Below are 13,353 nucleotides of genomic sequence, written 5' to 3'. Positions count from 1 at the left end.
TGTTATTTTCTTCTGTTTTTTTGATAGTCTGGTATACCGCAAGGGCAATTGGATGTTAGCGGAGCTGTAGTGGAGATTATCCATAGCATGACTCCTCAAGGGCTGGAGTGGATTCTTAAGATCAGCACGACAACGTCCTGTGCTCCTTTGGAAGCCGCTGTTCAATCGATGGAGGATGCTACAGAGTGGGCTAACAGCATTAAGGATGCGGCGAAGAAGGCTTGCGTATTGGAGAGTCAGCACAAGGAGATGGAGCGAGCCTTCCGCATCGCCAAGGAGATGTCCAATCTGATCATATACTGTCGCTCTATTACGTTCAACATGGAGCGGGCGAGGAAGGCATTCCTATTCTACGAGATGTCCTCGTTCCCCGAGAACAAAGCGGAGAAGATAATCTGCCAGCAGGAGAGCAAGTTCTTCATTCGCTACCATCAGCATCAGTTCTCCAGGGTGTATCCAAAGGGTCAACGCATCGACTCCTCCAATTACAATCCGATCAACATCTGGAATGCCGGCTCCCAAATGGTCGCTCTCAACTACCAGACCGGGGACAAACCGATGCAACTGAACCAGGCCAAGTTCCGCGACAACGGTAACTGCGGTTACCTCCTAAAACCGCAGTTCATGTTCCGCGACGAATTCGATCCCAGCGATAAGAACACTCTGATCGGAGTCGAACCTCTGACCATCTCCATCCGCATCATCGGAGCAAGGCATCTCAACAAATTCAAGAAAGGTTTCGTCAGTCCCTTCGTGGAGATCGAGGTGTGCGGCGCCGAATTCGATTCCGGTCAAAAGCTTCAGACGAAGACAGTCTGTAAGTGTTACAAAATCCGACAATATATATTTATTTTTTTAATATTTACAATTATTTATTAGCTGACAACGGGTTCAATCCGAAATGGAACGAGATCTGCGAATTCGACGTGGCCAATCCGGACTTTGCGCTGCTACGATTTAACGTGCAAGACGAAGACGTTTTCGGCGACCCCAACTTCATCGGCCAAGCCGTTTACCCGGTAAGTTTATGCAACCAATTCCCAATCGGTTTGCAATTACTACAATGTTTTTTTTTCTAGGTGACCTGTCTTCGGTCCGGGTATAGAAGCGTTTGCCTGAAGAATTCCTACAGCGAAGACCTCGAGTTAGCTTCTCTACTTATCCATATTAGCATTAGAAATCAGTTGGTTAGTATTCTCTAATTCTATAGCAATCTCTATTCAGAAGCACAACTATACGAACGCTTTCCAAACGAAACGCATCCTTCTTTAAAACTCCAGAATGGATTTCAATTATCCTAAAGCATTTTTCTTAATAAGATGAAGCAATCTTAAACACATTTACAACTCTTTTTATTTTACTTTAAAATTTTAACATTTCGCATGCTATTTTATATATTTATATCTTTTATGCTACTGAACATAATTTCGCAAATTATCTACATTCGAAAATATGCATTTATTTTCGTACTTATTCTTCCAAAAGTTTATCTAACTTGTTTTTAAATAACCCTAAAAGTTGTTATGAAAAAAAAATGAAAATCATAGCATTTGTTAATTATAAAAGAAATATATATATACTGTTTGTTCTATATATGTAAAGTCTATTGTATTTTAAGGAATAATCGAATAATTCTTCCAGAATTAACTTTAGTCGATGTGCAGTAAAAAACTTTCTTCCTTTCGTGGAAAATGTAACTTTTCTAGTTTGAGAATTCTTGTGCTTTTAGGAAAATTCCACCGGACAAGCTGGACATTGACAATAAATGACTAATTAGAAACGAAAAATAAAATAGGTGCTAAAAAAAATGATGCCGTTAGTTCGATCTAAAATCGAATAAAGAGCTTCAGGCGTTTCGGCTTCTTTATTTTTATTGTTATATTTATCAGAGACGGAGACTAAGTTAATAACGATATAAACGAAATAGATCTGATTGCTATGCGTACCTAAGTCTCATTTATATATTTAATATACATACAATATCTCTCTATTATTATTATTATGATGATGAAACTTTATTTTCCATCTCGTGCATTATTTACACTAGATTCTATTTTTCTAATACATACTTAAAGGGGAGATCGCGAGTGAGAAATGTGAAAGAGTGCATTTATATTTTGGGTGAAGTTTACATATCATGGAACAGCAAAAAAAAACAACAACCATATCCAAGATTTCTTCAGAGTCAATAATTATATAAATATATATATATTTTCGTAGTCGCTCAAAAAGTAATCAAAAGAAATACAAATATATTGAAAGGTTTATATATTTATAGATGCTATTTAATGTTTTTTTTTTATATATAATTATTATAATTTTTATTGTATTTTAGATATATTTTATTACTGTAACTAAGAGAATGTTTTAAGTATTTGATGTGAATTAAAAAGAAAATGTTACAAAAATTTAAGAGATGTAAAGTAATAATGTTGTTGCAAAGGTTAATAAAGATATATAAATAATTAATATTTTGTCTTACTTCTTGTGTGAATATTTACTTAATTAATCAATTTTTGTGTTAAGAAAACTAGTGTAAAAATAATAACAATTTATTTAATTAATCAATAAATACTACAGTCAAAATCAATACATCTATTGAAATTTCGAGTAAAAGTCATCTCCAAGCATTTCATTCAATTCTGCTGGTGTCCGGAAATAGTTCTCCACCAGGATTATCCTGCTCTTGTTCCCAACCTCGTACAAGCTGTTCTTCCAGGGTACAATACCGTCAGCTGGTAACTTGCTAATGTTGCTAGAAACTTCTGAATACTTGGTAATGTTCAGTGGGATATTTGTGTAGCTCACAAAAATGTACTTTTCTTTGCATCTGTAAATCCTCAGAGGCATTTTTGCTGAAGCAAGTTGCAATCCTACAGCGATAACCATCAGTGCTACTACATACAGAGACATTTCATTCTTGATCGCCTTTGGACTTTCTTCCCAGAAGCTCATGTTGATTTTGGCATCAGCCAAGTCCTTTTGTTTATATATGACTAAGGCACCAATCGATAGGAGGCTGAAAGTTGATGCAAATTGCCCTATCCTTAGGTATTTCTCGAGCATATTCCTGTAGATCAGGGTGTACGATTGTGGCATCCCATCAATGGCTCTGTACTTCTCCTCGCTGGGCTTCTGGAAAAGCTTGAAATAGGATTTACTGCGAAGCTGCATGCACACAGGGCCGCTCTTGATGTTCCGTAATCTGCTCAAGATATTCATCTTGCTTTAAAAAAAGATAATTTAAAATCTAGAAGCCATAACCTTAACTAAATATTGTAATTGCACTGTTGCCACAAGAGTCGTTAGTTCAAATGATTCAGATTTTAAAATCGTTAGTATGAGGTATTCGTTACGAATGTTACTAATTGTTGATTCATTTAATGTTTTTCAGATTGTAACAAGGTTTTTCTGTGGGAAAATTTGAGTTTTTCAATAGTTTGTATTTGTTTTGATGGAATTGCAACGCTGCGGAACGGTGCTCGGTCAACGGTTGAAGCAATGTCAGTTTTTTAAAGTTTAAATGGATGTAACCAGTAACGTGCGGAAGATGTCTTTGAAGGAAACCAACAGCAAAGTGCAAATAAATCCAAAGTTTTCGGACAAGGAAAACGAAGTGCCCAAGGGGTTCAACGCGCCTCACGTGGAGCAGAAGCAGCAGGTAAAGTTGATTAAATCTGAAAGTGTGGTGGCTGATGAACAGCATCAGCAGCAGCAGCAGGAGAAGTCAGGCCAGAAACGTACATGGACCTTAGATGACTTTGATATTGGTAAACCGCTTGGACGAGGGAAGTTCGGCAGTGTGTACTTGGCCAGGGAGAAGAAGTCCAAGTTCATTGTGGCCCTAAAAGTGCTCTTCAAAGACAACATCAAGGAGTCCAACAATGAGCACCAGGTTAGGAGGGAGATTGAAATCCAAAGCCACCTCAGACATCCCAACATCTTGAGGATGTTTGGGTATTTCCATGATGATTCTAGAGTTTACCTAATACTAGAGTATGCTCCTAAAGGTAATTACAATAAATTCATTAACATTAATGTTATAATAATCAATTTTGTTCTGATTTCTAGGGGCTTTGTATAAGCATCTGCTGCAGATGCCCAATAAACGATTCCCTGAGCATCAAGCAGCTAACTACATTTATCAGCTGGCAGACGCCCTGAAGTATTGCCACGTGAAGAAGGTCATCCATCGCGATATAAAGCCGGAAAATCTTCTGTTAGGTTCCAAAGGAGAGATTAAGATTGCCGATTTCGGCTGGTCCGTGCACGCTCCGTCCTCGAGGAGGAGCACCCTGTGTGGTACCCTGGACTACCTCTCGCCGGAGATGGTCAAGGGGCACACGCACAACGAGAAGGTGGATCTGTGGAGCGTCGGCGTGCTTTGCTACGAGTTCCTCGTCGGCAATCCACCGTTCGAGGCTAAAACCTATGACGAGACGTACTCGAGGATCACCAAAGTTAAATACACGTTCCCCGATCATGTCCCAGAAGGTGCCAGAGATTTGATTAGGAAACTGCTGGTGGTTAATCCCAACGATCGGCTGGAACTCGATGGGATCATGGCGCATCCCTGGATCGAGGGACACATCATAGTCAACAACGACTAGTGATTTCTATTTATGTGATTTTTAACAATTTTTATGTTCTTTATCTTGATAAGTTTTACTGTACTCTCTATACAAATTTCTTTCTTTCTTTTATAATAATAAACAAACACGCTATTTTTTTTTACATAATTTATATTAATTTATTCGATACTTTGATTTATTACATATAGTTTGTTTAAATGTTTTCTTACATTTACTCATCATTGTTTTGTATTTCGTTCCCAAACGTTTCTCATCAACATGTTCTGTTGTTGCTAAAAACGACTTTTAATATGACCCCGAATATCACATTTAGTTGTTTTCTCTTCCCTTTTCTCACGAATACAAAACGATTATATAATACTCTACCAATAAATAAAATACAACGAGAATTATAAAAGATTTACACGACTAGATAGGGATGGGCGCGCCTCGTATTCTCAACGATGAATTGAATTACATCGATTTTAATCTACAAAACTTAACGTTTCTCAATATTAAAATTAATTTCATGCTGCGTTGAGTATTAGCTCAACTCAGGAGACATTTCAATGTTTTGTTTCACAATAAATTCATTTTTAATGCATTATCGGACCCCACGAGAATTGCTCTTACTTTGAGTAAAACAAATTTGTTGCGAAAACCCATTGAAATTTTAGTAAAGAAACAATTTTAAATAATAATGCGATAGTGTTTTAGGAAATTTGCGCCCAGTATTCTTCAAATAGTGCCTTTTTTGTCGGTGCTTTCGCTATTCTTTTTTTTTAACAATTAGGCGATTTTCAATCGATTACTTGGCAAGACTTAAAGCCGACTTAAGTTTCGATTTAAGCTTCGGCGAAGTCCACTTGGATCGTCTGGATTCGCTGGGCGACATCCCCTCGTCCACGTCTTCTGCTTCCGTCTTAATTTCCATTTTCTGCAAACGATCGTTACGTTTCATTCACAAATATAACAGATCGATATTCCTGTTTTACTTACTTGCACGATGAGTCTTAACAGTTGCTGCTGCGATTCCATCATCCTCGTTAGATCACGCAGTTTGGTTTTGGTCTTTTCGATCTTCGCGATGATCATATCCTCGGGCGTTTCGATGGTGGGGTCAGGACCTTAAGAAAACAAACGATAATATTATTAGCACGTGCTTGATTTGTAGATGTGCGAGAACATGCAGTGCTTGAAAGCTCCTACCAAGGTGCGTAAAGCTCCCAAGTTTAAGTCGCCTTGGAGGAAACCTTAACTTCCCTGTAAAGCAGCCAAAATTCGTTATTTGTACGCTCTAATAGAAAGCTTATGGTGATAGTGTGATCGGTGTAGGGAAATTGTGAACAAAGCGGTGTTACCTTCTTCGGAGAATGGACTGCCAAACCACTTCTTCAAGATGGAATCCAGAAAACCGAGATTGGATTGCGCATCGTTCGGGTACTCGATTATCTCGCTTTTGTCAACTTTCTCGAGCAGAACTCTCGGGATTTTCCTTTCCAACTCGCTGTGCAAAACCACCTGTGTAATTGAAGTAATAATAACATAAAACATTAACATTTGGTGGACAACTATTTTGTTTGTTAACTTACCTGCATGGCTAATCGTTTCAATTGAGCATTTCTCCTCACGGACTCGATGTCACCGACGGCCAAACCGATGAGCAGATTCATCAGGAGGATGGGCATTAAGACCATAAAGATTCCGAGTATGAGGAAGGTGGGCATAGCGAACGGAAGAGACCTGGAACCGGCGTCTCGCAAATAGTAGGGCTGCACGTAAGTTCCCATGAAATCTATTTCGCCTAACATCATGGAGAACGTTCGCACCAGAGACATGGGCACCGACCTAAACGAGAGATGTTCTCCCTGGAATATTACAAAAAGTTAGAATTTACTATAGAACGCAGGAAATTTGATCGATTTACTCTAGACAGCAATATGTAGAAGGCTAGACCGAATGCTATGATGAGGATGGAGAAAACCATCAGCACTTTAATAAGAGTCTGCAGGATTTCGAGGAACATGACGACGTAGATGCCAACTTGATCGAAGCGCTGCAGGAGCAGCAGCAGGTTGAACCAGCTCAGGAAAACGGTGAGAGAAGCGCACGAGAATTGCAGTTCGAATATCTTCCCGCCGAAGATGGGAGTGACCATGAGGATGGAGCTGGAGTACAAGATCCACGAGACCAAATTGATGGGATCCAGGAAGTAGAGGAACTTTTGCTGATAAACTTGGACGAATTCTCGGATGGAATTCAGACTTATGTAGGCCATAATGCCCAGTCCGCTTATGTACATTATGGGCGTGATGCTGACCTCCAGGATCTTCGCCTTGTTCGACTCCAAGTATTCCTGATACACAAGAGACAATTTGTAATCTTTATTGTTGTTCTTTCCTTGAATTTATTGTAAATTACTCGCTGCGTGTAATTGGAGATGTTCGCTCCCAAATGTTTGGTGGATGCCAGGAATCGTTTCAAGCTCTCTTCGTCCTCCTTCTCATCGTGCACCATCATCTGCGAGGAAAAGCACGTCACGAAACCAAGGAAGATGCTGTAGAAAAGCACATTCGCCACGTGAAAATACTTTCCGTAGGAATTCCATTTCATTTGCAAGTATTTTTGACTCAATGGATGCGCAAGCAATTCCACACGACCGTGCACGACCATAGCCTGAAACACAGCAAGCCGCAAGTTGAAATCTACAACAAATTACAAATTGAATAAGATACGTTTAGAGCTGGAAGCGGAATGGGCTCGGAGATGTTGTATGCCTCTCCAGTCTCTTCATCCATGTCGGCATAAAATTGCGGACACTGCAGACAGGTGAAATCGTATTTGACCTGAAACACGGGACATTATTGCATCCAAGGGACTCGTTGCACCGCACCGAGTATTTACGTAAAACTGTTTAGAGTCCTTCTTGCAATCCGCTTTTTCTATGCACTTATCCTGAACGGCTTCGAAAACGCGCGGCATCGAAGCTATCAAGGCGAGAGTCACGCAAGGATGTTTATTGGATTTCAAAAGCATCACCTCTTCCGCCCTGTAAAATCAATCGATTATGTTCTTTTTGCAAATCGTCATCTTAATATTTCACCTCTTCTCGTGCGTCACCATGGCCAGAGCGGCCTCGGAATACTTGTAGTAAATGGCGTAATCCATCGCGCTCATATCCATATGGTTGTACAACAGTTTGCAGCCGAGATTCATCAGAAGCATAATGGACGACGCTTGATTTTCCATCGTCGCTAAATGCAGCGCGGTGTTCTGCAAAACAAAGCAGCAACAATCAATTGATTGATCTTCAAATAGTAATTTCTAATTACTCCGTCCTTGTCGGCTTGATCCAAGAGGTGAGAGTGCACCGTGTACAACATCTCAGCAGTTTGAGTGAATCCACACATCGCCGCCAAATGCAAGGGATTCCTTCCGTTGTGATCTCTGTGCAAGAGAGCACCGCGATTCAAAAGAAGTTGCACCAATTTCATGTGACCGTGCTGCGAGCAGATATGCAACGGCGTGAGGCCCTCTCCGTCGCTCTCGTTGATGATGAACGTTCCCTTCTCCGAATCCAACAGCTGCTTCACCGTGTTGTAACGTCCATATCTACATACGTATTAATTTAATTATATTTTTAGTAATCGATTATTCTATTAAATCTATTAATCACCTCGCAGCAAAATGCAACGGGCTTTCATTGTTGTTGTTCTTCAGGTTGATGCAAGCGCCCAATTTGATGAGGTTCTCCAAACTCCTGATGTGTCCTTCGCGACTGGCGTAATGCAATGGAGAGCATCCGCTTATGTCCTTTTCGTTTAGTAATTGCAGCAAGCCGGTTTCAGATTGCGCCTGACGGAAAACACCAATTAATAAGAGTCTTGGCTACATCAACAACAACTTGAACTAATTACTGTGTTGAATCAATACGAATGCTACTCTCATCAAATATACTCGGCTAACTAATTAATTATTTACCCAAACGCTAAAACTATGATCTTACTTCAAAAAATATTACGTGGTCTGGTGCTGATGGGCAATTAATATTTCCCAAATTACAATACGATTAATCAATACAGTTTCTATTCTGGCAATAATAAATATTTATTAATTAGATAATTAACTTCTGCTTCTGCTTAGAACGCGAAGTTTCATTAATGCAGAATTGAGTGTTTTTCTTTAGTATTTGTTTTGTATTCGAGCCATGGAATGCAATACTCGTGAGAGACTAGTTGTGTCAGCGCTCTAATTAAAACTCTTTGCTGGGCTATGAATACCGTCTCGTGTTACAAAAACGAACTACGCTGGACCCGAACACAAAACGTTTAATAAAGCATCTTAATTGGACGCTTTCCAAGTAAATGTAAATTTTGCAAATTACTTTTGTGCAAGTTGCTTATGAAAAAAAAACAATTTTAGTTTTAATATATATTCGGTGCTATACCTTCCAATGACCTACCGCTCGGTGCGGGGCAAATTATATCGAAATCACAAAATAAAGAACACAATGTAAAATCTGCTTCATCGTCGACTGAACGAGAAACCTCCATGTCGGAAATGAATCGAGAATATAGTTACCAAAAGATTACGTGTGTGGAATGACGAAGTAGAAGAAGCCCAAGCTCAAATCTCACCTTACTTACTTCAGCGGCGAACTGTTCCAACCTGCCACCGTTCATGACTACCAAGTGCAGCACGTTCCTCTTGTTAACATCTTTGATATGTATGTCGGCCTGCAGACGGATCAGCACGTGGACTGTACGCCAACCGCCTCGGAGAGCGGCCAAGAGCAGAGGAGATCTCTTCTCTTTATCCACCTGGTTGATGTCGCCCCCTTCGGAAACTAAATACTCGACGATGTCGGGATGATCGAACATCGCGGCGCAATGCAGCGGAGTCATCTTCTGAACGTCGCACGACGTCAAGCAGACGACCTTCTCTTCCGGCTGCATCTTGAACATCAACTTAACGATCTCCGTGGCTCCTTGGGAGCACGCCAAATGGACTGGCGTGGAGAGATCGTGCTGCTGTGTGGAGATCTTCGCGCCGGACGTGAGGCAAAGCTCCACCGCTTTGATGTCTCCTCCGTGGACCGCCGAGTGAAGAGGAACGTTACCCTCCGCATCGAAGAACGAGATCATCTCTTCTCGAGAGGATCCGCTCGATTCTCCCCACTGCAGGAACACCTCGAGCGTCTTCGAAGATGCGTTCTTTGCGGCCTCGTGAATCGGGTAGTATCCGTTGTTGCAAGGCTTCCTCGGACTCGCGTCGAATTGCTTGATCTGAAAAACAATTCAATCATCATCATTACATATTTCTATTAATTTCGCAGCGATCGTACAAGCAAGGTGGCGCATTCGTCCTGATCGTAGATGGCTGCGATATGAAGCGCCGTCCTTCCGTGCTCTCCTCCTTGCTGGATGTCGATCATATCCGTGTATTTTCCCATCACTTTCAGCACGCAGACTTTGTTCAATTCCGTTGCCAAATGGATGACGGCCTGCTTCTTTTCGTTCAAGATGTTCGTAGCCACACCCCTGCGTAACACAAGAATCGTAATAGTAAGAATTGCGTGCAACAGCATTCATAGTTTGGATAACTTTATCAAATTAGTTTTTCTTCCCCTTCAATTATGGGACATATCCAAATCTTTCAATCTAATCTGAACCATCCATCAACTAATATTTCATTACAACATGACCTCTCAGCTCACCAATTACCCTTAAAAACAAGTGAATAAAGTTACAAAACCAAACATTAATAACACGACTTAAAGTTTAAGCAATTCTTATAATCAAATTACTATGATTATAATAATTCTATAAATGCTAAAAACTATTTGTATTAAACGAAATACCTCTAAAATTTCTAAATGAAAAAAAAAATAGTAGAAAAGCTATAGATTTAAACTAAATTAGAGCTTCAGCAATAGATTAATAATTTAAATTACCATTAAAATTTGATTAACACTAACTGTATTTCAACACTATAATTTAACAAATGAATTAGTTTTTGCACTATTTACTTACATTCTAAGAAGGTAATCCACGGCGTCGAGCGCTTCATTCTCGACGGCCACGTGCAGAGGAGTATTTCCAGCATTATCCTTAATGTTCAAATCTAGAATAAGAGTAACAGTGTTCGGTCTCTATTTCTTTTTTTTGTATGAGTCATATTCCTTACCGGCCCCCTGCGATCGGATGAATTCCAACACGGGGATGCGATTCCTGAAGGCCGCCTGATGAGTGCACGAGCGACCCCTGTGATCTTGGATGAGCAGTCTCGTCGTATCCGCATAGTAAAGCTTCTTGAACGCATCTAAATTTCCACTTTCCGCCGCCTGATAACAACATCAACAGTTTAATTATAAGTATTTACATTTCAATATGTACTACTAAAACTATGCAAACAATAGTTTAACTAGTTAGAAAAACAAATCCACTGTATTTTAGACTGAAAGAAAATCATATGTTAAAGTTTCAATATTACAATTCTACATATTCTAAACAATAATATTTGTATTCCAATTTTTTAATGTTCAATACATTCTAGAGGAAAAAACAATATATGAAAATTTCAATATTAGAAATAAGTTTTTTTTTGTCTTTAAAATTAAACTAAATATTTACTTAGAACAATTAGTTTATAAATATACTTAATTAAGTAATACTAATATTTGTATATTAGTAGAAGTATTCATTTGATTTTTCCAAAAAGATACGAAATATCTATTCTATAAATGTGAATTCGCCGGCTAACGAAAGTAGTTATTATTACTTTTCTTATTAAATCTAGAAGACTAATTGTAATATTTATTTGCCAAAGTTTATAAATTTTTCAAATATTGATATTTTTACTATTCCAAGTCCAAATAACAAAACAAAATACGTAATTATTTTTTAATTCAAAAATTCTAAAGCACTCATTAAATATTGATTAAACGTGCAGAAATAAATATAACAATTAATTTATCAAATTTTAAATTAATTTAGAATTAAAAAGTGGAAAATGTGCATCTTACATTGTCCTGAATTCGCGAATATTTTTAAAATGAAAATTTCAAATTAATTAAGTTTTAAAAATTTAAATATTATGAATTTTATGACTGTGTTGCGCATTTTATTGGTATTAATGTTGGCAGATGTTCAAATTTACGTTGTAAATTGAGGATTTACGTGGAAATGAAAATCGTGATTTACGGTCGTAATAAAATTGCATCTGACGTGCAGCAAATGGAAAGCACTTGGAGATCCGTTAAGTAAGTTTTGATTGGGTCTTTCGATGTTAAAGTTTTTAAGTGTTTAATTATTAAGTGTTTAATTGTTAAGTGTTTGAAGGAAGAGATGCGTATGTGAGGTGTTTTACCTCGATGAATTCGGCGGCGGAGAGCTTTCTCGAAGAATTGTTCTTCTGCAGACCGAGCACCTTCGTCCATTGTTTGGCCATGCGAATGGAGCCGCTCATCCCATTCCGCTTGGCCGAATAGTTATTTCTGAATAGCTTGTTGCCATACATCTCTAGTCAGTTGGCTACAGATTCGCAGGTACGTCTTGTGCTGCTCGACTGAGGCATAGTAACTGACTTCTTGTGGCTGTTGCGCCGTCGACCCCAGACTGTACCGAAATCTTCGTCGAAAATCGCACCGAACCGAACTTTGTAGCTTCGCTTTTACGAGCAACAGGAATATAATACAATCCTGCTCAGGTAAACCCTTAGAATGTGGATCACTTTAACCGAAAGTTTACGCTTTGCAATACTTCTGCGTATGGGAGAAGTATTCTGAGTGAGGATTCTTCGCGTTGCGGATCTTCGTTCGCTACTGCCGATCCGCACTCGATTTACCAGCGTTTTGTGCTCGAACGCAAACTGCTTTTTTTGTTCGTGCTTTTGAACGCGCGCCGAATCACTTCTTCATCAACTACAAACTACATTCGAATCAGTTCTTCGAACAACAATAATTAACATTTATTCTTATATTTGATCAATTTATATTCATATGAAGCAAACCTTTAAAATTTCTAATATTTATTTAATTAAAAGAATAACAAATTTTAAAATTCATTCATTATTGTTTTTTTTTTCAAAACGTTATTATTCTTAATGCAACTGCGGCCTCAATTTTAAATATGAATTAGTCATTTCCATTAATTTCGTAATACTATTTGGTGGATGCGCCGGGTAAATAAAAACATGAAATTTGACATTAACGAAACAAGGAAAAACTTTTTACAAATTTAAACATGAATATTATTTGTAAATGTCTACAATATTGTTATTTAGAGCAAAGATATATTAACAGATTAAACGCAAGCATATTGCATCAATTCAAATCAACTGTGCGAACTGTATACATCATTTATTGAACAGCTCATGAATAGTCCAATTATGGAATTGAATTCCCAATAGTTTTCGTAATAATTTGCATATTCATTTGCATATAAGAAAAATGCATAAAAAGGGGAACTTTATGTAACTTACTTACAATTAATTAAATAATTAATGTTTGTAAATTTTTTAAAAATATTGATGGATGCGCCGGGTACTGCTTTTTCGAGCATTTTTAAACATTGAACACGAATTACAGCCAAACAGCTAAAACCACAGTAATATATCGATACTTGCTGAATTCCCCAAACATACAGCTTTCATATGCATCTTTTGGATTCATTCTATTTATTATAGTTTTCGAGTAAATCAATGAAATGTAAAAACACTGCTTTTTTGAGCATTTTTTAAAATTTGAACACGAATTCCAGCCAAACGGCTAAAACCACAGTAA

At 38.3% G+C, this 13,353-nt stretch overlaps 4 protein-coding genes across 6 annotated transcripts in view; 2 read left to right on the top strand and 2 right to left on the bottom strand.

Moving 5' to 3' along the window:
- LOC108561344 (1-phosphatidylinositol 4,5-bisphosphate phosphodiesterase gamma-1-like) overlaps window positions 1-2,226 on the top strand; it is an 11,242-nt gene extending 9,016 nt beyond the window's left edge. The window contains 5 exon segments of the mRNA XM_017919229.1: window positions 1-23; window positions 26-817; window positions 880-1,019; window positions 1,080-1,187; window positions 1,730-2,226. The exon segment at window positions 1-23 is cut by the window's left edge and continues 140 nt beyond it. Coding sequence (XP_017774718.1) covers window positions 1-23; window positions 26-817; window positions 880-1,019; window positions 1,080-1,187; window positions 1,730-1,759 — 1,093 coding nt within the window. The 3' untranslated portion in view covers window positions 1,760-2,226.
- A 310-nt stretch (window positions 2,227-2,536) lies between these two features.
- Window positions 2,537-3,301, bottom strand: LOC108561341. The gene has a single exon (XM_017919223.1). It carries the CDS (start codon window positions 3,220-3,222, stop codon window positions 2,596-2,598), a length of 627 nt encoding a protein of 208 aa, XP_017774712.1. The 5' UTR covers window positions 3,223-3,301; the 3' UTR covers window positions 2,537-2,595.
- A 160-nt stretch (window positions 3,302-3,461) lies between these two features.
- On the top strand, window positions 3,462-4,717 carry LOC108561340 (aurora kinase A). 3 transcript variants are annotated; one of them, XM_017919222.1, is made up of 3 exons: window positions 3,462-3,661; window positions 3,713-4,010; window positions 4,072-4,717. In XM_017919222.1, the coding sequence occupies exons 1-3, from the start codon at window positions 3,524-3,526 to the stop codon at window positions 4,608-4,610; spliced, it is 975 nt and encodes a 324-aa protein (XP_017774711.1). In that variant the 5' UTR covers window positions 3,462-3,523; the 3' UTR covers window positions 4,611-4,717. The 3 variants fall into 3 exon arrangements, with proteins under 3 accessions (XP_017774711.1, XP_017774710.1, XP_017774709.1); XM_017919221.1 differs by having other exon boundaries at window positions 3,710-4,010; XM_017919220.1 differs by having other exon boundaries at window positions 3,463-4,010.
- A 70-nt stretch (window positions 4,718-4,787) lies between these two features.
- Window positions 4,788-10,914, bottom strand: LOC108561346 (transient receptor potential cation channel subfamily A member 1; the record flags this gene model as incomplete). The annotated part of the gene is given in 15 exon segments (XM_017919232.1): window positions 4,788-5,508; window positions 5,571-5,698; window positions 5,933-6,092; window positions 6,164-6,439; window positions 6,499-6,927; window positions 6,993-7,247; window positions 7,307-7,417; window positions 7,476-7,620; window positions 7,675-7,844; window positions 7,904-8,183; window positions 8,248-8,426; window positions 9,209-9,856; window positions 9,916-10,111; window positions 10,604-10,694; window positions 10,758-10,914. Coding segments are annotated over 15 exon segments (3,354 nt in total), but the record flags the coding sequence as incomplete, so codon positions are not given.
- Window positions 10,915-13,353: the final 2,439 nt, after the last annotated feature.

Source organism: Nicrophorus vespilloides, unplaced genomic scaffold (assembly GCF_001412225.1).
Source record: "Nicrophorus vespilloides isolate i.1.1-1 unplaced genomic scaffold, Nicve_v1.0, whole genome shotgun sequence".
In the NCBI taxonomy this organism is placed as follows: domain Eukaryota; kingdom Metazoa; phylum Arthropoda; class Insecta; order Coleoptera; family Silphidae; genus Nicrophorus; species Nicrophorus vespilloides.
Note: the sequence above shows the minus strand (reverse complement) of the source record. Positions and strands in the feature narration are given on the sequence as shown.

Excerpts from the sequence above, each read along its gene's own strand:
- LOC108561341 (XM_017919223.1), bottom strand. The coding sequence starts at position 3,222 with ATGAATATCTTGAGCAGATTACGGAACATCAAGAGCGGCCCTGTGTGC.
- LOC108561340 (XM_017919220.1), top strand. The coding sequence starts at position 3,524 with ATGGATGTAACCAGTAACGTGCGGAAGATGTCTTTGAAGGAAACCAAC. Across the intron at positions 4,011-4,071 it reads ACTAGAGTATGCTCCTAAAG|GGGCTTTGTATAAGCATCTG; the intron begins GTAATTACAATA and ends TCTGATTTCTAG.